Source organism: Dermacentor variabilis, chromosome 3 (assembly GCF_050947875.1).
Source record: "Dermacentor variabilis isolate Ectoservices chromosome 3, ASM5094787v1, whole genome shotgun sequence".
Classification (NCBI taxonomy): Eukaryota; Metazoa; Arthropoda; class Arachnida; order Ixodida; family Ixodidae; genus Dermacentor; species Dermacentor variabilis.
Window position 1 is genome coordinate 75,972,611 of NC_134570.1, and position 27,201 is coordinate 75,999,811.

Here is a 27,201-nt window from a genome sequence, read left to right on the forward strand (position 1 = left end):
AGGCATACGCGAGGCAATGACCCTCAGCTCAACGGGCAAGTGATTTCAAAGGGGATCATTGTTCGAAGAAATTACGATCGGGGGCTTTGTGAACTTCTTTCAGTGCTGTTAACTTTGAGCTACAGCGAGCTTACATGACCAGTGCTGTTTTCTCATATTTGCTGAACGTATACGGAGTGGGTGGTTTACGGACGGTTAGTTTTCTTAAAGGGGTCTTTTAAACTGAGAGAGCGGGCCGTTACTTATGGCTACAGAGATATAGTGGTATGGTAAATTTGAGCAAAAGAAAAAGCCGACTTTACCCGCAAATTACTACAGTGAAATGAATTATCGTAACATATTTCTGCCCCTTCAGTTTCCTAATGGCTCACTGTGAGTCACAAGAGTCTGACTGTGCTATGTATCAATCAATTTTATGATGCTTCAGGGAGCCAAGTTGCCAGCGTAGACCGTTTTCAATGGTCCAGAATTAAAAAAAAGGGGGATTAGAAGTGCAATACACCAGTTAAAAAGGCACTGCGACACTATTCGCCTAAGGCACTGAGCATTGCAGAGTCATCAAGTTGCATTCTAAAGGTAATCGCGCCTGCTTACATGTCCTACATTGTCAAAACAAATTGGGAGTCACCATTCAGCTTAACTGCGGAGCGACAGCGTAGAAAAAAGAAGCAAGGAGTGACGAGGGTGGATGCAGGAACGGAAATTAAGACGTGTATTTACACCCAGCTCATCAAATATGGCTACTGTCCTTGGCGCTCGCGGTTAAAGGACTTTCTATCCGCAAAGCATGACTCAAAGGGTACCAAGAAGGCTTTTGAGTCTTGATTAAAAAGCTAGAAAAATAAAAACAATCCACGCTGACAAACACTTCGCCTGGAACAAATGCCACATTTACTAGAAACAGTGTGCAATTCCGCTGTGCTACGGCGGCTTAACGGCGTGACAGAAAGATAAAAAGAATGAAGTGGAAACGCAGGGGGAAATGCTTACAAGATTCCTGCTGGTTTCATACATCATAAAGCGAAGTGGGTAAGAGGATAGAACGGAAATTAGAGCTGAAAGTGTCAGCTAGTGATGCGCGCGCTCTCACGATAGAGGGCGCGGTGCACTCAAACGTGTTCACACGGTTCGGCGGTCCTTAAATAACATAGAAGGGTTCCGGCAGCATTCTGTGAGAATAACGCTGTAATCCCACGTTCGAGCACCTCCTGTTCTGCAGGTCGCTTGTCGCCCAATGAACGTTGGGCTTAGCACGCGCAGAATGTCCCTCATTGCCAAAAATACGGGCAGTGGAAGAAGACGTGTTCAGTAACCTCGTCGCAATTGCAAAAGTTGGACGGAGCAGTGCCTGCTTCCTCTTTTCTAAGCGGCATTGCAAATAGCATGGTAGAGGCGGAGATAGAAGAGAGGGAGAAGGCAGTGATGACTTTATGGTGTGAGTTGCGCTGGTACGTAAACAGTAAACATGGAACGGATACAGACCTTGACACAGACAGTGCGCAAGACCTACATCCGCTTTGCGCTTACGTGTCAGTGTCCCTGTGTGTGCCTCCTACAAACAGACAATATTACGCCATAAAATCCTGCCATAGCAACTATATGACCCTCGTCGAAACATTTATGAAGGCAGGGATGCTACCCAAAAAAGCGTCTGGTTGGCTATCCTCGCTTCGCGAAGGGAAAAGGGAAACACAAAGATCAAAGAGATACGAGAAAGAAAGAAAGATGCGATGAAAAGCCTTGTAAAGTTTTGGTGCCATCAATAGATATATGGATACTTAAGTGCCACTAGCTGTCGTTGGCGGCGCTGCAGCTGCTTAGTGTGCTTATTTCTGGCAAACGCGAAGCTTCAAGATATGGTGCAGGAAAGAAGCACAAGTAGTGTCACGTGATTCTTGCGTGGGGTTCCTGTACACGCTGACGCGTCCATATTCTCGCGCCGTAAATGAATGTAAACTTTCGAAATGTGCCGAGTCTCATACAGGCTCCGTAGAACTGCGCAGCCAAAGCGGATATCTGCCCATAAAGTCCAGCGGGGACATACCTCTCCGTTCTCGGGTGGTTCGCCATTGCCAAAAGTGCTGGAAATGACAAGCAGCAAAGGCTCGAATTCCAGGTTGACGAAATCGTAGTCTTCCATGCACTCGACCTGGGAGAGGACGCAAAGAAGCACGTAAAGGCAAAATGTTTAGAACTTCATCAACAATTAAGGTGCAGCAGTGCAAAGAATATTCCCGAAACGACGTGATGTTAGTGAGATTACCGAATCATTCGGAGTTATCGGAATATGAAGTCAAGAACTATGCAGGTGCTGGATCACCGTCCCAGTTACATGAGATATCATATCGAAATTATTTCGAGAAAATAATGTCGACTTGAATTTTTGGACACAATCGGAGATCCCGTTTCTTTAGTGCCTCCCACATTGGCTTTGATAAAAAAAAATCACTGATGATTACGATACTGCCTAATGCGAAAGCTGAGCGCAGCTCTATACGTGTTTTCATTTCGCGATATATTGGCTGGCGCGGACAATGTCTCGTGCGGCACGTTGCCATCGGAGCGAAGGGTGGGGCGACTGCCTCGCTAATCTGGAGATCGCGAGAGGCAGCGCTTGAGTGACGCGTGGGAGCGATTCACAGCAGCCGCCGCTGACGGACCTCCAAGACGACTCGCGCTACTCTGGCGCCATCTCGTAGCCATCGTCATCGCACTACGCTTTTCTTCTCACGTTTTCGCAATACCCTTCTCCTCCGCTTTTCTCCTCGCATCCCCCGCTGCGCTCGGCGTTCGCTCTTTCATCATTTGCTCGTTCACTCGGTTACACCGACGCCGACGTTCACCGCAGGAGCTATAAAAAACAACCGCATTAGCTTCTAGCGTCAATCTGACAAGTTTGCTAAAGTGTTTACGTGTTTTCGCTTGCCTCAACAAGAACTGTTTGCACACAAGTCTTCTCATACACCATGACATTGCTTTTACACAAGCTTAGACCATGGCATTTCTAATCATTCGGTGGTTTTTACTGGCCACGCAACTTCTCCGCAATGCCATGGGCACGATCAAACGTTTTCGTCCTTCAAGTATTTTAGTCGTTCTGCTCTCACTAAGCAAAGAAAGACTCTCCTCCAACATTTTTAACGTTTCTCCTGCTATAAATGTGAGAAATGCAATTGTTGGGTATCATATTCAGATAACTTAGCAGCAAACGATGTTCTAGTGACTAATCGTAGCCGTTACTCATATTACGTTCTCAAAGCTGCATACGTGTCGTTTGATTAGAGTACTCAACAAAGAAAATCGACCTATATACACGTACGAATAAGTAGCCACACAGATCTATTTGAGGGGTCTTACCGACGCGTTGAAACCGTGCAGGAAGATGTCGCATAGCACACGGGCGTAGGTCTCGGACTTTCCCGTCTCGGTGGCGTACAGGATCTTCGCCTTGACGCGTTTTGCCAGGGCTTTGCCATACATGGCTGAGGTGAACTTCACGGCGCTGTGGGTGGAATGATAACAGTGAGTCCTTGAGCAATGATGATGGTAACTGATTATCAGATTATTTCCTTCACTTTCCTCGTGCATGAATGTGATGCCTAACCATTAGTTGTTCGGTTTCTACATTAGCGTGGCAATAATCTTGCTAAACGCTGAACGAGGTCGAGCGGCAGGAAGGGAGGCGAGATGATGCGATGGAAGTCGGGCGAAGTGCCTGATATGCATCCTTAAAGTGTCGACTTGACATTAGCGTGAATTCAATTTTATTGAGCACTTTTTCTTAAGAACGAAAATTCCTAGTATAGAAAAAAAAAAGCTGCTATATTAGTAGCTTGACGAGGTTTCCACCCTTAATTGTTCTATGACGCCGGAAACAGCAAACATAAATGTAAATGCGGCAATACATGTAATAACATAATAACAATAATGAAAAGGACCTGGGGCTTTACGTGCTATACCATGAGCTGATTATGAGACATGCTGCAGTGGAGAGGGTGCGGATTATTTTGACTACCTGGATTCTTTACCTTGCACTTAAAGTACACAAACGTTGTTTTTTTTTGCATTTCACCACCATCAAAACACTGTCGCCGCGGCTGAGATCGAACCCGCAACCTCGATTTCAGCAGTGCAGCGCCATAGCCACTGAAATACCACCACGGATAATAAACATGCGATTAGTTAATGGAAAGGTCAAGCTTTATTATACGTAACGTGCATGTGAATGCGGTTTGATTGATCTGGCTGAGACTCGTTTTGTACAGAGACAATATTAGCAAACATGGGGAGGGCCCCAGTAAAATTACGGCATCTGCAGATGAACCCTGTGTCATTAGTTGGTGGACGTCGTTACCATTGACCAACAAAGAAGCATAAGGCTGTGATACAGATTAATGGAGCATAAGTACAGGTTTGAATACACGTTGCGCCATATAGAAAAATCATTAGTCACACACACACACACACACACACACACACACACACACACACACACACACACACACACACACACACACACACACACACACACACACACACACACACACACACACACACACACACACACACACACACACACACACACACACACACTGAACAGCCACATGTCTTGATGTTTCGCGATGCTTTGTTTCGTACGCCCCGAATTCAGATTTCACTCAGTCGAAAACACTGTAACCGCGTACGGACAACCTACATCACTTCTGCGTTGCATTCAAATTTGATGCAATAACTGGAAGGCTCTTTGCGAGGCCTAAAAAAATTTATTAGATTGAGTGGCTTAAGGTATTGTTGCCGTTGCTGCTGCATTGAAATGATGATGACGGGTATACGACACGTCGTAACAAACGAACGCAACTTAAGCTGTGACAGCTACGAGTTGTCTTTTAAAGCCAAGCTTTCCACCCACGAGCACGAGTTAAACGTTAATCACGTAAAGTGACAGTTTAGCACTCAAAGTTAGCGCATGCCTGGCAATGTCCTTGAAGCGGAACTTCCTGGAATGCCGTCGCTGGTCGTCCGCCTTCTTCTGCCACACGTGGCTCTTCCAGGCAGGCGTCTGCGGGAAAAGAATGCGAGAAACTTTGCAGCAATGGCTACACGACATCAATGTGTCCATGCTAACGTTAACCAAGCTGTTCGACGTATAGAAACAACATTAGAAAATGAAGTTGAAAGATACATCTATAAAACCTGCGGTACTGAAAGCGTGTCTTGCACCATGTTCTATCAATCTTTTATTATTATTATTATTATTATTATTATTATTATTATTATTATTATTATTATTATTATTATTATTATTATTGAACAACTTGGCTAACGTTAGCTGGGACCCGCGCCTGTATATTCGAATATAAGTTCTCGTTAAGTCAAAACACGACGCCTTTCTGGCTATTCAATCTCATATGTTGTCACAGCCATCTGAACTACTGCGAAGGTTGTGTCGCTACGGGTTTTTTGTATAGCACCGCGATGTGAGATACAACTGACGCGTGCCCACCCCTGCGGCCGTGCTGCCAAAAGTGGAGTCCATTTAGGACTTGACGGAACAAGAGGGCAAAGCATGTTCTCATGCGTTTTGATAGCTTTCACCGAAATAGTCATATTATAGTCTTCAAAGCATCGCCGCACGCGACCCCCACCTTCGTTCCTGTTGACCAGACGGGTGTCCTTTTTCAGACTGAGGAAGCGCTATGTTTGGATGCGCATTTTTGGCTGGCCATACTCAAGACGCAATTATTTACTGTAACACCGTCGAAGAATTGAGACTTTGTACCGTCATCGTGGAGTCGGCAGCTACCTATAACATGCCAGACAGCCATTCAGGTTCAGCTATGTCGTTGGGTAATGCAATGAATGCTATCGTACTAATGAAGAAGGAGTAAAAGTAGTGTGATCGCTGAGTTATTACGTAGTGTAAACACTCTGATCAGAAAGTTAGTGAAGGCTACCCTAGGTATACCCATCAGCACCTCGAACGTGAAGCTCATGAACCTAGGCGTGCACAATACGATAGAAGAGATGGCGGAAGCGCAACAGATGGCGCAGCAGGAAAGACTGACGAAAACGCGAGCGGGCAGGCTTATACTCAAAGCGATAGGGACAGACGCAAATAGATCGATGAACCCGAAGGAATCCGAGGTAGAATTGAGCGGGCAATATAGAGACGCGATCAGAACCACCCCCCTCCCGAGAAATATGCACCCGGAACACAACGTTAGCAGGAGAAAAGCGAGAGCGAAAGCTTTGTTGAAAGAAATTGAACAGCTAGGACAACAGGCGGCCCTTGTAGACGCTGCCTGGGTCCAAGGCAAAGAGGCCTACACCGCCGTGGTGGTCGACAGCCGGGGCGAGGTACGGGACGCCGTCACCATCTTCACTAAGGATTCCACGGTGGCGGAGCAAGCCGCGATTGCTCTAGCCATCAGGAACCGTAAATGGTCTTTCATCTATAGCGATTCCAAAGCAGCAATTAAGAGCTTTGACAAAGGCTATGTAGCTGGGACTGCGGCTAAAATTATCGACAAGGTCGAAACTATCAAAACAGAAATCCGATGGTTTCCTGCACATATGGGACAAGTGGACGAGACTCGGCCCAACCTCAACGAGGTGACGAACGACCTGGCACGAGGACTTGCTTGCCGTGCCGGTCAGAACCGAACCGCCGCCCACTACCATTCCGGGGAACATAAAGATCAGTTACTAACTTACAACGACATCACTAAATATTACTACTTGGGGCGTAGGCAATTCCCTCTGCCACACGTAAAATTGAACAGGGCTCAGGCAGTGACGCTACGTTTACTGCAAACCGGGACGTACCCCACTCCGTATTTCATAAATAAAATTCACCCCGAAAGAGAAATTAGGAAAGAATGTAACGTGTGCGATGGCATCATTGACATCAGACACATGCTGGCGGGCTGTCCCGCGACTCTCGCCGACCCCGAAGAAAAATGGCTTTACTGGCACAAGTTGATAACAAGCTCTTCATATCAAGATCAGCTACGGGCTGTCCAGAGGGTCCATGATGACGCCATAAGGCTCGGCCTGGCGGTGCCGACGTGGACGCGGCCCGCCTCGGTCTGAAAATACCGGGCTTCAGGACACTAATAAAGTTTTGTGAATGAATGAATGAGGAGGAGGCGGAGTTCGTACATAGGTAGCCGAATATATGTGCTTGAGGTGTGGCGTCGAAAAGTGAGTTCTCTGGTGCAGTACACTTGACTCTGGGTTGCCGCGTGCATGCGGAATTTGGGTTAATAAGCATCAATGAGTCGGTTGGACCAAAAGAAATTGCGCGCACACAACTCTGCAATGCTTGGGAAAGGTCCTAGTGCGAGGAAAACACATTCTTGTGTTATGTTTCTTAAACTAATGGCTTCATCCGTAACCGCGAACTCTTCATTTAGGGCACATTGTTTTTTTTTTCGAAATCCAGTGAAAAGAAAAAAGAAAGAGCGAGAAAGGACTGAAAATTTGAGACGAATTTGGTCGGGAGCTTTCAATTTAGGAGATTGAATCTTAAGTGTGGCGAATGGTTACAACTCATTTTTATTTAACATCTTGTGAGGAAAATAATTAGAACCATTTCTCTTGACAATTCTACCCGCTGTCTAGCCAATTAGCTTCGCATAAGCCTTCAATTGTTCGTTAATGCTAGTACATGATTACACACCTACGATCGCTATGTGGTCGTTGACGTGCAATTATTTCAGTAGGAACGTCTGTCGCTTGTGATATCTCTCTATTCAGAATGAAGGTGGGCACTTGCAGCAGCTGAGCCACTGACAAGAATTCTGACACCTTTCACTTTGAGTTACTAACGTCATACACCGTGGCTCTGAAACGCGAGGGTGTATACTGCGATCTGGACGCATGTCGAGGAACTCCGCATAGTAAAGATTAACTCTGCGCTGCTGCGTTGGTCAAAGCCCTTACGCTGTGCAGTTCTGGTACGTAAACGCCCATCAATTCAATGCGGCTGGATGACCGTCTTGAGGGAATGCCAATTTATTCTGTGCAGTAATGCTTGCTCTACATGTCGAAAAGACAAAAATAACTTATGGACATTATGGGAACATGCCTTTTAAGTGAGAAGACTAGTACATATAGTACTCCTTGATTTCATTGTTTCTTTGTCTGAGCGAGTCAAACTCCCTTTTGAAGTAATGCCAACCTAGACTTGTTGCAAAATACATGCTTCGTACGATCATGATCAACAGCAATGAAGTTGTTACACTGTCAAACAAACAAACAAACAAACAAACAAACAAACAAACAAACAAACAAACAAACAAACAAACAAAAAGAAAACATACAAAGATATATATGGGCCCAATGAGGAGGTTCAGGCTACTTCCTGTAGCCACAATGCTGCCGATCGTTATATTAACGTGCTAGGCTGCCTAAGAGACATCTTGGGAAAGGTCTTGCGACACCTGGCCTGACCACGATTGACGATCGACCATCCGGCGGTGAGAACGATCTAATCCGCTAATCGGTGGAGCGCAGTTCGCTCCACATGCAGGGATAAAGCGCCTCGAGATTAATTTGGCAGTGATTAACGTCCAACTCCTTGCAAATTGCCCAGTCACGGGGTTTCGCGACGAACGCGGGATGTCTATTAGAGAACGAGTTTCCATATCCAGGAACGGAGGCTTACCGCAAAGGAGGGTCCCGCATTCAGCCTCAATAGACGGTGCATGGACGAGGATACGTGAGCCCCAATTCCCTCTCCTTTTCAACCTTGCGCGCTTTATTACCGAACCAGGAGAGCTTTCGACAAACGAGCCGGCGTTGCGCGAACCGGCCTCGAACGTTCACACAGCCACCGCTTTTTCTTCTTTATTTTTTTTTCCGCGGGCGTATCATTACTGAAACACACGCGCAGCCGTTGCCTGTCATGCGGGTCGTCGCATGTCGGCACGCAAAGGGGCGCGCCTGGCGCGTCGCGGGGCAAATCAAATTACCAGATGCAAATGGCCGAGAAACCTCCGGAGTCGACGCGAGGGCAAAGCGTGCCCCAACAAGGAATGTCTCGCGCCCTTTCCATAAACCCCCCCCCCCCCCCCCCCGAGCGCGTGTCAACCCTGGCTCCCCAAAGCGCCCTTTCCTCGGCCGACCCTCCTTGGTCATTCACGAAGTTTCCTCATTACCGCGGAGGATGCGGGGGGCGTGGAAACGGGGTGTGCGAAGCGCGAACGTGCGGGAATCACCGTGTTTCCCTATAGGCCGGCCGCAATGCAACCGCCCGACAACCAACCAGATGCCGGTTGTGTGTTCGAAATGCAAGGGTATAGCGTGTTCCGTTCGACGGAAGCAGTTTTCTTTTTCTGTATCGCTATCGAGGTTCTTGCATGAGAACACGTTCCATTTCAATGCGCGAGCGTCCTGTTTCGAGCGCTTTGTCGTCTTCGGGGGCATCGGACGCTTGTCGGGCGGGTGACTACTTGCGCCTGTGTGTACTTGTTTGGAGGTATACGCCGTAGACAGGGCGAAGTTTTTCTCCCGATTCGGGAAGCTGTGGACGTGTTCAAGCGTGTCTTCGTTTGTCGCAGGGCCAGCTGAGTTATCTTAGTGCTCCGTGTTAAAATTATGCGGTCTCTGTTGGGAAAACAAAAAGAAGGAAGAACATACAAACAAACAAGCTGGCCGGCTTGCATTTAGACATAAACCGCTGTTTATACGCGGAAAACGTTTCCTTGTTCTTTCTTACTATTGATTGATGGCTACGCTTCGTCTAAGTTCAAATGCCCTTTGGAGAAGTTCTCTGCACAGCAGGTCTTCAAGTTAGTTGTGCGCCCAGGCATGTTTTCCTTCAAAATGAATACCTCGCACGTGACGAACTGCGAAGTTATAACAACTTAGTTCGTTCGGTCACGAAAAGAAAAGGAAAAGCGCATACGATTGTGTTTCCTTGAACATGCTTGCATGCATATGCGTGATCACAGAGATTATATACCCCTTTTTCCACAAGAACTAAACGGAAGTGGCCCCATCAAATGGCTTAAGCCTGAATAATTTTAGCGAGCAATGTAATTTTCACGAAAGAAGTTTCAGGCGCCGGTAGCTTCTTTTTTTTTTTTTGCGGAAAGCTTTTACGCGAGCATTTACCATCGAGAATAGGCTGCAGCTAGCTCCACGGCGGTCATTAGGGGGATTTACGACGTTCGCCTTGCGCTTAATCACGAGGGTGAGGGAGAACGATCTTTTGTCGGGTTTGTAGCACGCTTATGGCGCTGTTGAACGAGGCTTATAGAATATAATGAAGGCGGTCATCTATGCAAAGCCACACGTACAACTTAAGCCGTCACGCCACTCACGCATCCCGCTTCGGATGCCGCTAGCATTGTAATTTCTATTCGCGCTAATAATACGTTGCAGCAAAAGTTGGGAGCCGAGATGATGACGACCCGATAAAACGTGTTCGAGATACGCTTCGACGAAGTTGCGTTGCTGGTCTAGAGGGAAGGCACAGCCGGCAAAGAAATAATGCATAAACACGAGAACCCTCTTAGTTAGCGCTTCTTGTGACTCTTAGATTGGGTGTGGGACCAAAAGAAAAAAAAAGAAGAGAATAATAAGCAGGAAGGGTTAAATAGTTGGCACGGAAACATTTCCGCCTGCCCTGAGCTGATACATGTGGCTACACGCAAATTTTCTTTTTTAAGTTAGCGAGAATGCTTCTGAAGCCATCAGCGACAACATAGAAAACAAGGATGCTTGTGTACGTTCAAGGCAATGGGCCTCAGGTTGTCTTCCGTAGAAAAAAGAACGCAGCCTTTCTTTATCTGTCGCATGTTCAAAGACAAAGCTCGTTTAGTGAACGCAACAGCACTCGCGATAGCGTACCGCTATTTCTGGACTATACATCTATACCTGTGCTATACGGCGAAGTACACAGTATGAAACCAATGACGGCACACGAGCAAAGTAAATGCAATGCTAATTAATGCTAATTATCCAAGGCGGCTTTCGTAATCTCTAAGCTTGTATCTAATGGCATTCTAAACGCTTTTACGTGCTCAGCATTTGAGATGGAGCGAAGAAACGTCGATTGCGAGATTACGTGTTGAACTGCAGATGAAAAAGAAAAAAAAAATGAAGTGAGTCAGCAGCGGCTGACATCAAAGAAAGACGAGGTCTCCCGGGGCGAATTAGTGCACCATGTGGATTTCTTGTTTCATGCTTTTGTGTATGTGCGTGCGTGCGTGCGTGCGTGTGTGTGTGTGTGTGTGTGTGTGTGTGTGTGTGTGTGTGTGTGTGTGTGTGTGTGTGTGTGTGTGTGTGTGTGTGTGTGTGTGTGTGTGTGTGTGTGTGTGTGTGTGTGTGTTTGTGTGTGTGTGTGTGTGTGTCTGTGTGTGTGTGTGTGTTATTCGGTAAAGAATAGATGCTCCTTCAGAAGACTTTGTCGTTCTTTCGTCGATGACAACGGCTGCTGAGTCGCCTTAACTTCACCTACGCCGCCTTACCCTGCTTTAGTGCCATCTTAATCATACATAGAGCCCTTTACTTATACTTTTATTTTTCTCACTTCTTTTCTTTCTTAGAGTGTATTGTAACTTCGGGATCGGCTCACAATTTTAGGCTACACTATCTCCAAGACTGGACCACATTTTTCGTTGAGTAAAGCCTCACTACCAGTTCCGGTTCTAGGCGCGCACAGTTTGAACTTGTGGTTTTCCTTTGTCTTTTTCTCTCTCTAATTACGCGTTATTACTACTCCGCGTACAGCTCTACGCTAACTTGGAGCGTATCTTTAGTTAAAAGCTTGGATTCGACGCCTTTGGGCGCGCGCGCGCGCGCGCGCGTGTGTGTGTGTGTGTGTGTGTGTGTGTGTGTGTGTGTGTGTGTGTGTGTGTGTGTGTGTGTGTGTGTGTGTGTGTGTGTGTGTGTGTGTGTGTGTGCGTGTGTGAGAGAGAGAGAGAGAGAGAGAGAGAGAGAGAGAGAGAGAGAGAGAGAGAGAGAGAGAGGAAAAGGCAGGAAGGTTAACCAGAGGAGAGTTTCCGGTTTGCTGCTCTGTACTGGGGTGGGGGATATAGAGGTTGGAAAGAGGGCAAAGCGAGAGAGAGAAAAAAAAAGGATCAGGAACAGGGAACATGAAAGGCATTCCTGTCACAGGCGTTCACACAGGCCGGTCGATCTCAGGATGCGCAGGGGCACTTGCACGGCCTTCTGATGCGATGTCAAGTGGGTCGGTATCGCAAAATTCTGTCTTCCGACAGAGGTTGTTGTCCTACGTCCACTGGAGGGCCTCAAATCATCTTATTTGCGAGACGAAACCGGTTAGATGCGCACCCAGATCCCACGAACTCCAGTTCGACCTGAATTCGCCAGCGAAAACCTCGTCTTGAGTAAATAAATAAATAAATAAATAAATAAATAAATAAATAAATAAATAAATAAATAAATAAATAGACAGCAAGAAAGAAACTCCTTTACCTGGTACTCGTAGTTCGGCTTGAGGTGGTAGTAAAGCATCTCCTGGTGAAACACGGGCGTCAGGCTTCCGCTGAGCGGGGGCACGATCCACACCCAGTCTCCGGGGCAGCCTCCACGCAGCCGGTTTTCATTCTCCATGTGCTTCATGAACTGATCCGACGCCGTGTGGTGGTCCACGATGGTCACGTTCGCCTTCTGCACGCGCGCATGTGCCGCCGTTTCAGCGTGCCTTTGGCGGTGAGAGGGCAACGATCGAGCCGCGAATTCGACAGAAGTCCTGTCGAGAACAAGACGACCCGTCGGGAGAAGGAGTCGTGACATGAGCGCAGTTCTCACGGTGACACATCATTTCGCCTGGCTCTGACTGGACACCATGCGGATGACCTGAACGTTACCGGCACCATTGCGTTGAAGCCTTGACGCGTGAGAAAGGCGATTTTGGAGATTCCGGCACAGTATACTGGAACGGGACAATACGTACTTATAGTCCCGCATTACTGCAGCACTAGCTTTGTATCGACTGATATAGCAAATCAAATGAATTTGCGGTTTGATTGTGTACCTACACACTCGGTTTGCGGGAACCGGAACGAGGTCAAGAGCACTGGATAGCGCACCTAGCAGTGCGGTCTGCTGTCTACCTCCGACGGATGGGTGGTTTTATAACCGAGTGACGCTATAGCAGTCTGTACTCGAAGACTACGTAAAGTTGAGTGCCAGTCACCATTTATTGCTGCGAGCATGCTATTTAGACGAGTTGTAGAAGTTAATATCTTGAAGACAAGAAACAAGGTTCAGTCCCAAAGTGGTCTACTTTCTGGCCTGAGTTCTGACAGTCGTACGAGAAGTCCTGTTAACCTTCCCACAAACTAAAGCTTTCGCAGAAATAGCGCAAATTTGCCGCATGCGTACGCTTCTGCAGTTAATTCTGAAGGTGTGTTGCGCTGCTTCATTTCCGTAGCACACGTAGGTGCCAACCAATAATTAAATTTTTCTTTCATCCAAAATAACCCCACCTGCACACCGTTTGTTGTATGTAGTAACTCCTGTACTTGAACTCCCAGAGATTTTAGCGGTTGGGTCAGCTCGCGTAACAACCGTAGCACAACCGTAACACAATGACCTTGCAGGTCAATCTATAGTACCGAGTCGAATCGACACGAGTGTAATGACTTTACCAATAATAAGTATAACGTTACGAAAAAGGCAGTGTGGGCATGCTGGTTGATTCGTGAGAAAGAGAGACCAAAAAAAAAAAAGAAAATAGAAGGCGACCCAGCAGCATCTGTCAACAAATCTTCGCGCCGGTATCCGGCAGTTATGCCTCCCACACTAACGATAACTATGGCGCCCACGCAGACACGTGATTGCAACACCTTTGACAAGCGCTGACTGCTATAACCTCTACGCCTAGGGCACGTTCGTGCAGGGCTAGTAAACTATATTTCCACCTCCCGGCACGGAAGCAGTTAATCTCGCAAAACAATCTGCGCGTCCTGTAATGCTGAGCCCTGCTTATAAGGAACTGCATGCACCGTATGCTAACACATTACTCCCCTCGTCTCACCATTAACAAACACCTTGTTTCCCAAGGGACGGGGCGCCGTATGGCGAAAGATAGCGCGCGCGGGCGCCTTCTGTTGCTTGTCGCATACTGTCGACAAAACTTTGTTCAGAGCCGACTCGTTGCGCAGTGCGCCCGGAGATCGGCCTTCTGGAGGCAGCTCTGCCCCCCAAGTTCATGTTCAGTCTGCCAGCAAACCTTTCGCCGGGTTGATAGTGGATGATTATGTCTGCAACATTTCCTTTGGAAACCAGCGCCTGCGTGCTCTGCACTCGCCATTCTGCGCAACTGACGCAAGTCTTTTTATTTTTTTACCAGAAGGCGAGTAGAGTGTGGAAGTTGATAATTAGATAGCGCGGAAGAGGAGGCGCTGGGATCGAGTCTTGAAATGACGTTGCCGTTGTCGCAGTTCTCACGACTCCTCCTACACGCGAAAACGTGCTGCTGAAGTTTGTTTCTCAAATCTTTCCACGCTCTCTAGATTTTGCATAATAACGCGTTCACGGGTTTCCTTCGCTTATGTCGACCTGGTTTGATCTCTTTTGTTGTTGTTTTCTGCTTCGGCATTTCCGCGTGCCCAGGGTGCAAAATGCTTTTTTTTTTTCGCAACATCACGGGACCCTGCTTGATGGGAAGCATATGCGAGGCATGGTTTGCAGGAAATGTCACTCCCATTCGTGACGACTATTTCGGGGCGAAAACTTTCGCGCAAGCAGCATCAGACGCAATACAGTGGCGTCGACGGCGACGTCAACAACAATGGCAACATCAACAATGAATTACGGGGTGGGGGGGGGAAGGGGATGGAAATAGGCACAACAATAGTAGAAGCAAAAAAAAAAAAGGACGTGGAGCCTACAATGCCGTAGCGAAGTTTGGCCTTATATGTAAATCTACGAAGCAGAGTTTGCCCCAGGTTGCGCGTGGGTAGACGTTTGTGGGGATGGAAAAGAAAGAAAGAAAGAGAGAGAGAGAGAGAGAGCCAGGCAGTCTTGCATAGAAATAAGCTTCGTAGCCGTGTTGCCGCTGCAGAGGTGCCACGTGCCACTTGCCTGGTAGCTGTGCATGACAGCCAAGGTGAGCTCGACGGCAGCCCGGTCCCGCCAGAGGCTCGAATTGCTTTTGGTGTCGATGCCTATTCGAGTCGCGACTTCCTGGGCAGGGTGAGAGAGGGGGGGGGGGGGACATAAAATAAGAAAGGAGTGAACGAAAGAAAATCGACGGTCGCGAATTCAACGCGGTCCTTGGTTTTTGTTTTCGCGCACTGAGCTGTCGTTGTTGAGAAGCGAGGTGATTACGAGCGGTAATGCAGCGGGAGCGCCCGTGTACTTTACAAGGAAAAAAAAAAGAAAAGAAAAGCTTGAGCGTTCACCATTATTTTTGACAGCCTTTAGATCGTTTCGAAACAAAGCAGTACAGTCTTACACGAACTTCGCGAACTGGGTTATTTTCCAAGCGAACAACATCCCCGCACAATTGCTCGCATCGGTCTTCGTCTACAAATTTGTGCACTTAAGTCTAAGGGGCTCTCAAGCGCTGTCTTGTACTCTAATGAAGTTTTCGGGAGGAGAGGTACTTGAATCGCTCTGATTCGAGGAAAAAGTTAAGCCTTCCCAAAAGCGAGCAAGCGGAATGCTTCTGGCGAGGAGGCTCGAAAAGCGAAGCAAGTCAAAGCACGGTGCGTGCGAGTGGCAGTGTATAGCGAAATTTAGGGATCAAGCATTCTTGTGACAGATGTTTCCCTAGTTTCCAGTTTGCCTCGGAAAATTTCGAGACAGCGTGCTTTCGCTCGCTCATAATTGCCCCCGTTCTCGATGCATCTTGTCCCGACGAATGCTTGTCCTCCCTTGTTTCCGGCTGGCGGCGTATTAGCCTCGTTTCCAGCGAATAATATTTTGGAATAAACATTGACTGCGCCAGGTGCGTTCCCGGCGAAGTGGTATGAAAACTATTTAACGATCGTCAAGGGGCTGCAGCAGCTCAGCTTGTGCCTACAGAACCAAGCTGAAAAAGACTGGATCGCGTAATTAAAGATAAGGAAGTAGGTAGCGCTGAAGTACAAGACCAAGGCCCTTAACAGTCACGCGTCCATCAATGCGCTCTCGGAATCCGGCCAGATGCCTATGCCACATTACTGTCCATGTTGGAACAATCTGCCTCCAGGTTACTATAGTGAGTTTTATGAAAGGCACAGTGCGAGCGCGAGACTTGTACAATGCCAATAAGGACACGCCGTGGCCGAATTTGAAAGCAGAGGAAGAGAGGCGATGCAGTTGTTGCGTATGCTGGCAACGTCCCTATCTTAAACGAAAACCTTCTTTTCAATAATAATAATAATAATAATAATAATAATAATAATAATAATAATAATAATAATAATAATAATAATAATAATAATAATAATAATTTCCCCGTTTTTTTATTTTGAGCACAGCCCGTCGTCATTGGTATTAAGAACGCGGCTATTCGTGTGTGTGTGTGTGTGTGTGTTATTTGCCACGGGCCTGCGAGTTGCCATTAGGCAATTTCCTGCAGTACAGTCGGCGTGAAAAGTTTACAGACCGCGGGATGTTATGATGTGGACAACCTTGCGTAAACGAGCACACCAGTGTGATAGACCCGGGCAAGGACGTCACGAGCATATTCTATAAACGAAACCACAGGCGAGGGTAGCACCATTGCCTCTCAACACTCGTCAGCACACTTGTCTGGAGCACTCAAGCGCCATGCTTTGAACTGCACTGGCTCCGTCTACCGAAAACACTTGATTCTGTAGACAATTTGCATCTGAACATGCGCCATGGCATTGATGGAACTTCGCAATTTTTTTTTCGTCTTGCGAGTTACCCAAACTTCAACAGCTGTGATCGCCTGTGATCGCTTTCACCGGAGACCGCAGGGCCGCTGAGGAAAACACAGATATGTCTCGGAACGCACTGCCCTGGAAGTCTCGCTACGCATTATCTTCGCCTTTTTACATCGAAGCTGTATATGACTAGCCGATTCGTCCGTCCGTCCGTCCATCTCACGGTCGCATGTTCGCCGAAAACTCCTCTGGCGCAACCCCATGCGCATGCGCGAAAAAATATATAGAAAGAGAGGCGGGTGATTAGCCAACGCCATCTAGATAGCGTAAGGCCTGTTTACTTCGATTCATGAGGTCCCGCTACCTGGCCCGAAATTTTGATTGGCGAGGCTGGCGTGCTGAAAGTGGTGACGCCAGAATCACTGTTGCCTACTCGGGAGCATCCCCATTAGCTTCTATGGCAGCCGGGCCAGGTAACATGACGTCATGGAGTGAAAAGTCCTTATGCTATCTAGGTGGTGTTGAATTAGCTGCGCCGTAGTGCGGTCGTTGCTCTCCGTCGTAGCCGAACGCCCGCGCCTAGCAGTTTCTCTCAGGCTCCAAAACGGGTAGGCCACGCGTCATACGTACTCCTGAGGAGCAGGCAGCTTTCGATCATCAACGCCGCGAGAAGAACCGGGAACGAGGTCGTCCACGCGGTGCCGATGCTGCAGCCTGGGCACAATAATAGGCTTGTGCAGTCGAGCGCGAGCAGCAACTTTGTAGCGAGGGTCCGACAGCCTACCAAGTCGTCGTTTAATGAACCGTGGGGATTCACGCAGTGATAAACACCGGGGCCACACGTTTCAGCTTCGCTGGTTAACCATCTGCATGAAGTGCTTGGGCGGTGACTTTCTGAATGGCGATTTTTGACTGGCAATTTTTGATTGTCAGTCTGTGGGTAGATAGTTCTAGTTCACACAGGGTACTGCGTTTTCTTTAATATAGTTTCCTCCATAAACATACCGCAAAGGACTTTGGAATTCCTGCGGCGAACACCGGCAGTCGCTAAAACAACTAGAGGAGTGCAGCACACAAGGGCTACGGCTTTAAAAAAAGCTGCTGGGTCTACAGTGGGCGAACAAGGAAGCCCGTACGCCTGCGTCTTGTCAGTTGTCGGCTTGCGTTCGTAAACGCGACAACTGACGAGCGTTGGGTCGCTGCCTTGACAGAGACAAGTCCATTTGCATAAGCATCGGCTCCATGCTGAAGCTTCCTTTGTTCATCCGCAGTTGATCACATCGAGTTAACAGTCCCTGCTGACCTCTGAACGAGAGTGTGTCGAACGTGCATTGGACGCTGCAGCGGAGCAAAGGGGAGAGCACTTACCTCGGCCAGGTTGTAGCGATGCGCGTCGCAGAAGTCTCTGACGGCTATCTCGGTGACCATGTACCAGCCGTTGAAGGGGCAGGCAGTGAACTCGACGCCGCCCACGTCGAGCATCATGCTAGCGACGGCGGGCACGGCGTACCACTCGAGCTGCATCTCGTCAATCGCCTTGTAGCTGCACCGGCAGGAAGCGGCTCGCGTTAAAGGGACAACAAAGAAGGAAAGCAAGCAGAGTTGAAGTTAGCCCACTAATGATGTGAAAAGCGTAATTTGTTACGGAGAACAGAACCCTCGGGAGCGAGAAAAAAACTACATCAACTTGAACGGGATACGTGCAGGCCCCTGTGAAGATGCTGTGTACCAGCGTACATGTGTCGTAATGCACAGAGGTTGTCAGGGCTGCTGTGTATATAGACCCTGCGATTGAGTTTTCAGCTTCACATTCAGCTGGTAACACCGCGAAAGCAGGACAAACACCATCGATTGGCTAACCTCAGTAGCATCAACATAGAGTGGACGTCCCTCACCACTTCGCAAGCCTCTTCTCTCTTGTGTTTTCCCCAACTAAATTTGACGGCAGGGCCGCCATATAATCACGACGTCACGCTCGTCAGCTTGCCTACAGAGAACATTCTATATTGCACTCTCAACGTTGCAACGCTCATGGGCACACAGGTAATTGGAGCGCTAGGACGTCCTTGCCAACTGCCGATCGCTGACTCCGACATTCTCGGCAAGCAGCTCACTTAGGTAAACGATACTGCGCAAAAAAACAGACAAGCACGAGAGAAGCGTTTTCTTTTCTTGTGCGCCATCTTTTCCTAAATATAAATAACCAACTAGCCCCGCAAGAAGTTTTGTCGAGCAGTTACCTACCCGATTAAAGCCATGCGAAGGCGTGGCTAAAGGCTGATCCACATGACGCGCGTTTTGAGTGCGTCGACGTATCTTTGGCGTCGCTTTTCGCGCCGGCTAGCACGTTTTAAACTCGGTAATAGCTCCTAGCTGAGGAGCCAGACAACACCGTATGAAGCGCGTGCCCCGAAACTCACCCACCAATCAGCTTCCAGCTCCGCGCGGCGGTTCATTTGAATCCACCGATCAGGTGCGAAGCACTGCATGGCACGGCCAGGTTACGATTGGTTTAGGTCAGGCAGCAGAATGCTGCATGACCGCTTTCAGCTGCAGCATGTTCAATAACTGCAGCGTATGCGGCGCTTGTATACTAAAAGCGGGGCTAAAGATGCATTCCAAGCTGTCCTGACTTTCCGCTTATGCGTTGAATCAGAATCAGTATGTTTAGTTCTTCGTTCCCTATTTAGTAAATACTGTTCAGCAGTGGCTTGTCACGTTTCTGACTCAGTAATGTTCCCCGGGCGATCATGTACTATCTGATCTGGAGCGCTATTGCAAGCTTTGAAACAAACAACTTTGAAGCACATTCACAACGCGCACAGATTCCGGCTACATGTATACACAGATGGTTCAGTAAAACTGAACAGCTCTGCTGCTGCAGTCATCATCCCGGCAAAATCTGAGGAAATCAAATTAAGAACTTCATGTGTGATCACGTTGACGGGTGCAGAACTCGCGGCGCTTCGGGCTGCACTTGATTTCATTTAGCAGAGGCCACCGCAACAATGGACAGTCTTTAGTGACTCCAAGGCAGCCATTCAGTGCTTACGAAGCCAATGCGCCACGGACCCAATGAACAACTGGCCTCAGAAATTCGGCACATATATAATCAAAGCCATGACAAGGGACACAACATAATCTTTCAGTGGCTTCCAGGACATTGCAACATCAGCGGGAATGACCACGCCGACGAAGCCGCCCGATCTGCACATGAAAGTGGTCAACTAGTCTTCATTCCGCTTTCGCGAACAGACGCTGCGGCTGGGCTGCGATTGATGTCCCGTGATTGTACTTTGCCCCTGTGGGACTCAAATGTTTTCACCATGTGTCGGTTGCGTTCGTTGTCTCCGGACATACAGATGCACCTCCCGCCTGGGTAACCACGACGTGAACAGACCAAGCTCTACCGTCTGTGGCTAGGCGTTGCCTTTACGAACTTAATGCTTTCCTCATTGGAATGGCCAACAGCTCCACGTGCGACACATGCAACATCGACGAGACGCTCGCACATATTATTTGTGTCTGCCCATGATATAGTGATCAGAGACAAGTGATATGCGGAGTATTGGACTAGTTGGACAATCGTCCACTGTCAGAACTGAAAGCGTTAGGCCAATGCTCCGAAAGAACATCCGTGTTGAAGGCCTTAATCGCGTTATTAAGGTTCCTGCGGTCTACGGGGCTTCACCACAGACTAAGAATGCCGCCCCCTACCGCTCTGTAATGTACGTGCTATGTTCGAGCTTGTCTCTCTCTCTTTCTATCTCCCCCTTCCACTCTGCGTCTCTTTTTATTCCCTTTAACCCTCCCCCTGCGCAGGGTAGCCAACCGGAACTACCTCTGGTTAACCTCCCTGCCTTTCTCTGCATTATCTTATCCCGCTCTATTCTCTGCCTGATCGCTCGCAGGTGTGCTCAGTTGCGATAGATTTGTTCTTGCTGGGCACAAGACTCGTAACGTAGACGGTCTGTACTTTGTAATAGCTTGTAGCGAACACGTATTATCGCCAGTCACTCGTTTACTTTGTAGACCGTTACGGGACGTTCAGTTTCGAACATTAGTGTGCTGTCGGTGTAGTCGCCGGTACCCCTGTTTCAGCCCATTGACTCACATATCATTCGCCCGTTTGCTTATTCTTGATGCGTTGGCGATAGGGTGGGCGCACGTTTGTGTATGGAGGGGAGTGGATGTGAGCAAATAACGGTCAAGAAACTTGCTATACGCCAAGAAGCGGCGCTAGTCCCTTTGTCACCGTATAACGAGTGGCATACTCACTCGTGCAGACGTTTCGGGTTTGAAGTCCTTTCCTTAGAGGCTAGCGCTACAACGCTGGTGGATGAGCGAACTTTTTTTTTTTGTTCTCTCGGAAAACCTTGCATCGCGAAGAGTCGGAAACATACTTGTGTAGCAGCGATCCGCGAACTTGTTCAAACAAGTTCATCCCCTTCCTCAATATGCCAGTCACAGTTTTTGCAATCAACTACTGCACCCGCTTTCCCTCCACCGTTCCACATTTTGCAGCATGAATGGAGCACAGTGCGTTAGCGACAACCCAGTTGCATTTCTGACAGCTGATCGCACAGTAGCAGGGCAGAAAAGGTAATGGTTTTGTATTTGTTTACTGTCCCTGGCGCGACGTGCGCCACCGCAAGCGCATCTCATTTCTCTATAGAGCGAACTGCCTCGCGAAAAGGGTCAATACTATGGAGGACGGAAAAGACTGGGGCGGAGCGTCACGTTACAATCTTGAAGCCTGATCATAAAAAAAATTTTTGAGGACTTGGGTGGTGGGAAATACGCGCTGATGTGATAGGCAAGCGGTAGATTTAGTTGGCTCGCTTCGGTTGCGTCTGCTGCGGGGATTTCGGAATATGCGCACATAGCAGGCGTGGCAAACGCACGCCGAGGTTAGCGAAGGAATTCAAGCGTGTGAAACTGTCGAGTCTGTGTTGTGTCAGTCAGGTAACGCACCGAACCACCCCACATTACGTGACAGGCGCCAAGGCTGCAGCGAACAAAGACGTCGGGTAACTAGCATTGTGCACAACAATCCGCCAGGACCACCTCAAGAACGACTGATCACGTTTCGGGGCAGTTTTAGGTAAACATGCGCAGGCAACCAATTGAGCCACCTTTCCGACGGCGATTCGTCGCGTTTGGGATCGTCTTTTGGGAAACAATGACGCTTTTCGCCCTCGCAAACATGTGCAGCCGATTAAGCGAGAGTTCAGGGTCCGCAGCGACTGCTTTCCCGTGAGAAGGAAAAAATTCGTCCTTTCTTGTGCTAAAAAATGGAGTGTGGAGCTGGGGGCCCCTAACATATTTAAGGTCTTGTCGGCAGATTTTTAAGGCAGACGGTCCCAGTCGACGCTGTCGTTCTGCTTAAAAGTGTTCGGCCTTTCAACAGACCGGCCAGAACTCAACTGGCGCGTCTTAATAGCGTAACGACGCCGTGCCGCACAGCCTTACAAGATAGTGCACGTAAATCGGAAGGAAAGGCGGCCATTTCGGCGTTCAGCGTGCAGGCCTGTAATGCTATCTCTCACACAACGAAAGGTGGACAGCAAAACCTTTTACTTAGCGAAAATGCGACAAAGAACTATCTCGCGAAAATCTCGTCTCTGCCTCGCTGCAAGACAGCGCGACAAAAATTAGCCAGAAAATACGCACCGCGGTTTAAGGTGCACAACATCTGGTTCGACGAAACAATAAACTGCACTCGGGCATTCTGTACGGGTTTCGATGCGATCGAGAGCGCTGGCAACTCCACGAACAGCGCTGGCAGAGAGCAAATGACGCTTTGAAAATTCTGCCATCGTTGGTCGGTTACCCCAGTCCTTTGTCCGCATTTCAAAGCAACGCATTCGAAGCAAACAACAACGTGCGCGGTAGCAGAAAACCACCACTTCCTACGTGTCTCCGTTACTGTGACCGCAGGCGTCGCTAAAAGTTACCACGTACCAAACAATCTCGAATGGTTCGGCAACCACGTGGGCCTATTCCTACCCAAAAAAGCACCGCTCACAAGGCCCCAAAGGGCGGGAGAGGCGGCGTCAGAGGAGGTTGGCTTGCCGAGGCTAGCAGAATCACGTGACACTCCCTTCCAATTTTTTTGTTTCTTCAATCGTCAATACAGCTGTTTGTTTTCGCCAAGGTTATCTACTTTTTTTTGTCGGGAGCGGCAGCCGCGGCGCAACCACGCACGGCTTTTCCTATCATATCACGCCGCGCCGACGTTCTTTGCAAGCGGGCGTCGAAGGCCCCGAAGGCTACGGCGCGTGTGATGCGATTTCGCGTAACGAGAAATGCTGCATGCAGGTCAGGCTTAACGCGTTAAGCCTATGTTAAGCTACCGCCTGCTGCTTCGCGCAGTTTCTTTTTTTTCTTTCCTTTGCTTACAAGACAACCGACGACAGTACGTTGACGCAAAGAAAAAGAAATACTCCTCGTACGATGACCTCTAAGGAAAAAAAAGTAATAGTAGAAAAGTTCGCCTGCCCGAGGTATCGGATCAAACTTTGACGGGTAGCAACTGAGTTGGAGATCGAAGCTACACCAGAGAACGCGCGGATTGATACATATTTATGACAGCTTGCGCAGCTTGCGTTGGGTCTTGTTGCGTTTCGCCTGCGACACGCGGTTTGGCGGCGCGACTGCGGCGGGGCGGCAGACATTTTGGCCCGTGCGGCGTCGCCGCAACGCTCCCCGCCAGGCGTTTCCAGGCATGTTCCGATGCCACGTGTCTTCATGTGCGTGTGTGAGTGTATGTGCCATTGTGCCTGAACCAGGCGATGCGACAGCAGGGATCACCCTCTCATTCCAGTCATTGTGCCCGAACCAGGCGATGCGACAGCAGGGATCACCCTCTCATTCCAGTCATTGTGCCCGACCGGCAGCGCTACGACAGTGTGCGTCCCCATTAGCCCATTGTACATTCACGTGCTCGTCTATTGAGGGGTTCCTTCTTGCCCTCAACTGCGAGAGTATAAAAACAGCTGCCCCTGGACGCCAAAAAGGAGGGCTCCGATTTCTTCTGTTGAGTAAAGTGCTCTCCCGTCTCTCTTCTTCGGTCAACCTGACCGCCAACTCTTTGCGATGTTAAAATAAACAAGTTGTTTTGTTGTTACCAGTCGACTCATGCTTTGCCGGGACCTTCGGATGCTTCCAGTTGTACCCCAGGCCGCCAGGCCAACGCTACCCTTGGGGCTTGCGACCCAGGTACAGCCACGGGCGTCAGCGCCGAGTTCCCAACAACTCGTACCAGCGGTGCGATCCAAATATCTGGTTGGCAGCGGTGAGATCGCCTCCGACTTCAAACAACTGTCTGCCAGCGGTGAGATCGCGACAACGGAGGCCAGCAGCGAAGAGATGCAGTTGACTGTATGCTGAACAGCTCAACGACGATCCGGGAGCAGTGCAACGAGCCCTGTGTGATGACTGGTTGCCTGCAGCGGAACGACTGCGCGGAATTCCTGCCTGCGAGGTTTGGTGAGTGCGGGACTTTCTTCTTCTGAGCTTTGCCAGGCTTTTGTTAGTGTCAGAAACAGAGCTGGTAATTGTGGTTGTCGTTGCTGCCGGGTTAGTTTGCGGCAAGACAATAGTAAGCAGTAGAGAAAGCAGCATTCAGAGCAGCCATGGATTTGAAGTCGTTGCGCAAACCGAAATTGTTGGAGCTTGCAAGAGAGTTGGGTCTGGATGTCTCAGACAAACTCAGAAAACCGGAATTGCTAAAGGCTATTCTTGAGTTAGAAGCTGAGGATGACGAGCTGTCGGAATGCCTTGAGACCATTGAGGAAAGGGAGACTGCAAAAAGACAGGAGCGCGAACTTAAAGAACAGAAAGAGCGAGAGCAACAAGAGAAAAAAGAAGAGCGTGACCGTCAACACGCTTTGTAAATGAAGCGTCTCGAGATAGAGATGGAACGCGCTCGTAATGGAAGTCAGGCACACGGTGCAGGAGAACGCGTATTGTTCAAAATGACTGACCTGATGCGGCCGTTTAAGCTTGGAGAGGACATTGGTTTGTTCCTGGTTAACTTTGAGCGAACGTGCGAGAAGCAGGGGTTCTCTCGGGAAACGTGGCCACAGCGCTTGCTCACTTTGTTACCCGGCGAGGCGGCCGACGTAGTCGCTCGCTTGGATAGAGAGGAGGCAGAGGATTTCGACACAGTGAAATCGAGTCTTCTAAAAAAGTACCGGCTGTCTGCGGAGGCGTTCCGTCGGAAGTTTCGGGACAATGAGAAAGGCAAAAGTGAGTCATATACAGAGTTTGCCTACAAGCTTATGTCAAACATGCAGGAGTGGCTCAAAGAAGAGAAAGCGTTTGGTGACCACGATAAAGTTCTGCAGTGCTTCGGGCTAGAACAGTTTTATAGTCGGTTACCGGAGAACGTGCGATACTGGGTCTTGGATAGGCCAGACGTTTGTACGGTGGCTTTAGGTGCGATCCAAATAGTCTTCAGCGTTGCACGCTCGGCATGAAACGGCGCTTAGCCAAAGTAGTTTGGCGTGCTGTCGTGCATTTCCTGCCTCCAATCCTCCTCTCCACAATTTCTTGCGGATTATTTCCTACTCACGGTATGCTCCAACACATTTCTTTTCCCAGGTTAAACGTGTTAGCAAGCTATCTCGCTCACCTGTTATGTTTTAAGGTCGATAACAACAAGAGAGAGAGAGAGAGAGAGAGAAAGGGGGGGAGAGAGAAGCAATGTAACAGGAAAAAAAAAACAGATATCGGAACAACCTGGATACCATACTACGCATAAACATGGCAGCTGTCGTTTCTGTGAAAATTGCGCATAGACAACATAGAGCTATATTGTTTAAACATAGCTACATATATGGCTAGTAGACCACAGTGTTAGAAAACTTATTAGATGGAACTCTGGTGCTGTGATGGCCCAACTATTCTTGCCAATGACGGGTATTGTATGAGTCTGTCTAATTTTTGTGATTTTTATCATTTTTGTGCTTGCACATTTTCGTGCATAATTCACTGCTGTTGATTTTTTCCAAATTTTCAGGAGATCAGTCTTTTTTTCTGTACGCCTGGAGGCGATACCTTTCTGTGAAAATGCAGAACCATTGCGAATACGTGGTGTGCAAATCTACGCCTCCAGCGACGGCTCTCTCTGGATAGCAGACGCTGATGATCTCGAAGACCATGCTTTTGCTAACTGCGTGCACAGGAAGTGACTGCAGAGTGGAAAGTACGCAATCGACGCCATGTTGGACATCATTTATCGTTGCATTTAGCAATGCGATATTTTGTTAAATATTACCCATATGCAATAGTATATACCGTTTTCAGGCGTTATGAAAACGCTCCACGGCTGATGCGAATGTTGTAGCGTCGTTGTACGCGACTGCTTCTCAAGCCTCGAAATGCCTGAAGCGCACGCCTGATTATATTGTTTCTCAGCGCTGGCAGTAACGCCGTATAGTGGGAAGATATCACATTAGCATACCGAGATGTAGGGAAACGTCCAGCATTGTAAATGTATCAAAATGTAGCATCGAAATCCCCAGAAGTATCGAAAAGTAAAACACCTGACGCGAACTGGCGCACTCGAAATGATACTGCCGTTTCAAAAGGCAACTCCACCTTATTTTCGAATATTTCTAAACAAGTGTTACGTTATACTTCTTGCAATAAGTTCCAGCGCCGTGTTCGCCGTCGAGGCGTGCCTCATCGTGCTCGGGCACTATACGACTCAAGCTGAGGATTGGCTGTGTGAAAGTGTGCGAACGCTCATAGAGACAAAGGGACGTACGGCCAGTCCATCGTGTACGTCTTGCGGTTGCTGCGAGGCAATTAAAGCACCTGTTATTGGAGTGTGCCGCTTTCAGTGCGCAGCACATGTCGCTAGCGAGGGACTATCATCTCGTTGGCCTACGGTGTTTGCGACACTCGACGAATGTTTGTACCCCAGTGAATGTGCGTCTCGACGCGATCAGGCTCGTCGCGCTCTGCTTACTTTTCTAGAAGGAACTAACTCAGGTTCACGTTTGTAGCCTGTTTCTATATTTCAAATGACAACACCTCAGGAGCTATTATATGTTAACATTCTTTAGTAGCCTGACTCGCAGTGACCAGCCCCTACTGTATGCGACCGTGCTCAGTGTGTTCCGCATGCTTCAATTCCAAGATTTGTCATCTTGCTCATTCTTTCTTCTTTCCTGCCCTTCTTCCTATCGATCGTTTCTATGTTTCTGTCTCCTTCTTCCTGAAGAGTAACTGTTGAACATCAGAAACGTCGCCGTCGATTAACGGCTGCTGTCTTTCTAGATATCAAGGGTGCTTTTGACAACGTTCTCCATGATGCAATTTTAAATGCCCTAGAAGAATGTGGCGTCGGGGGACGTATGCATCAATGGATAGC

At 48.5% G+C, this 27,201-nt stretch overlaps 1 protein-coding gene across 5 annotated transcripts in view; it reads right to left on the reverse strand.

Moving 5' to 3' along the window:
• Nos (Nitric oxide synthase) overlaps positions 1–27,201 on the reverse strand; it is a 444,263-nt gene that overhangs the window by 51,543 nt on the left and 365,519 nt on the right. For all 5 annotated transcript variants that reach the window (XM_075685663.1, XM_075685666.1, XM_075685667.1 and 2 more), the window contains 6 exons: positions 18,186–18,360; positions 15,064–15,165; positions 12,448–12,642; positions 4,971–5,059; positions 3,358–3,502; positions 2,045–2,149 (listed from right to left, as the gene is read on the reverse strand). In XM_075685663.1, the coding sequence (XP_075541778.1) occupies positions 2,045–2,149; positions 3,358–3,502; positions 4,971–5,059; positions 12,448–12,642; positions 15,064–15,165; positions 18,186–18,360 (811 nt within the window). The remainder of the gene's footprint in view (positions 1–2,044; positions 2,150–3,357; positions 3,503–4,970; positions 5,060–12,447; positions 12,643–15,063; positions 15,166–18,185; positions 18,361–27,201) is intronic.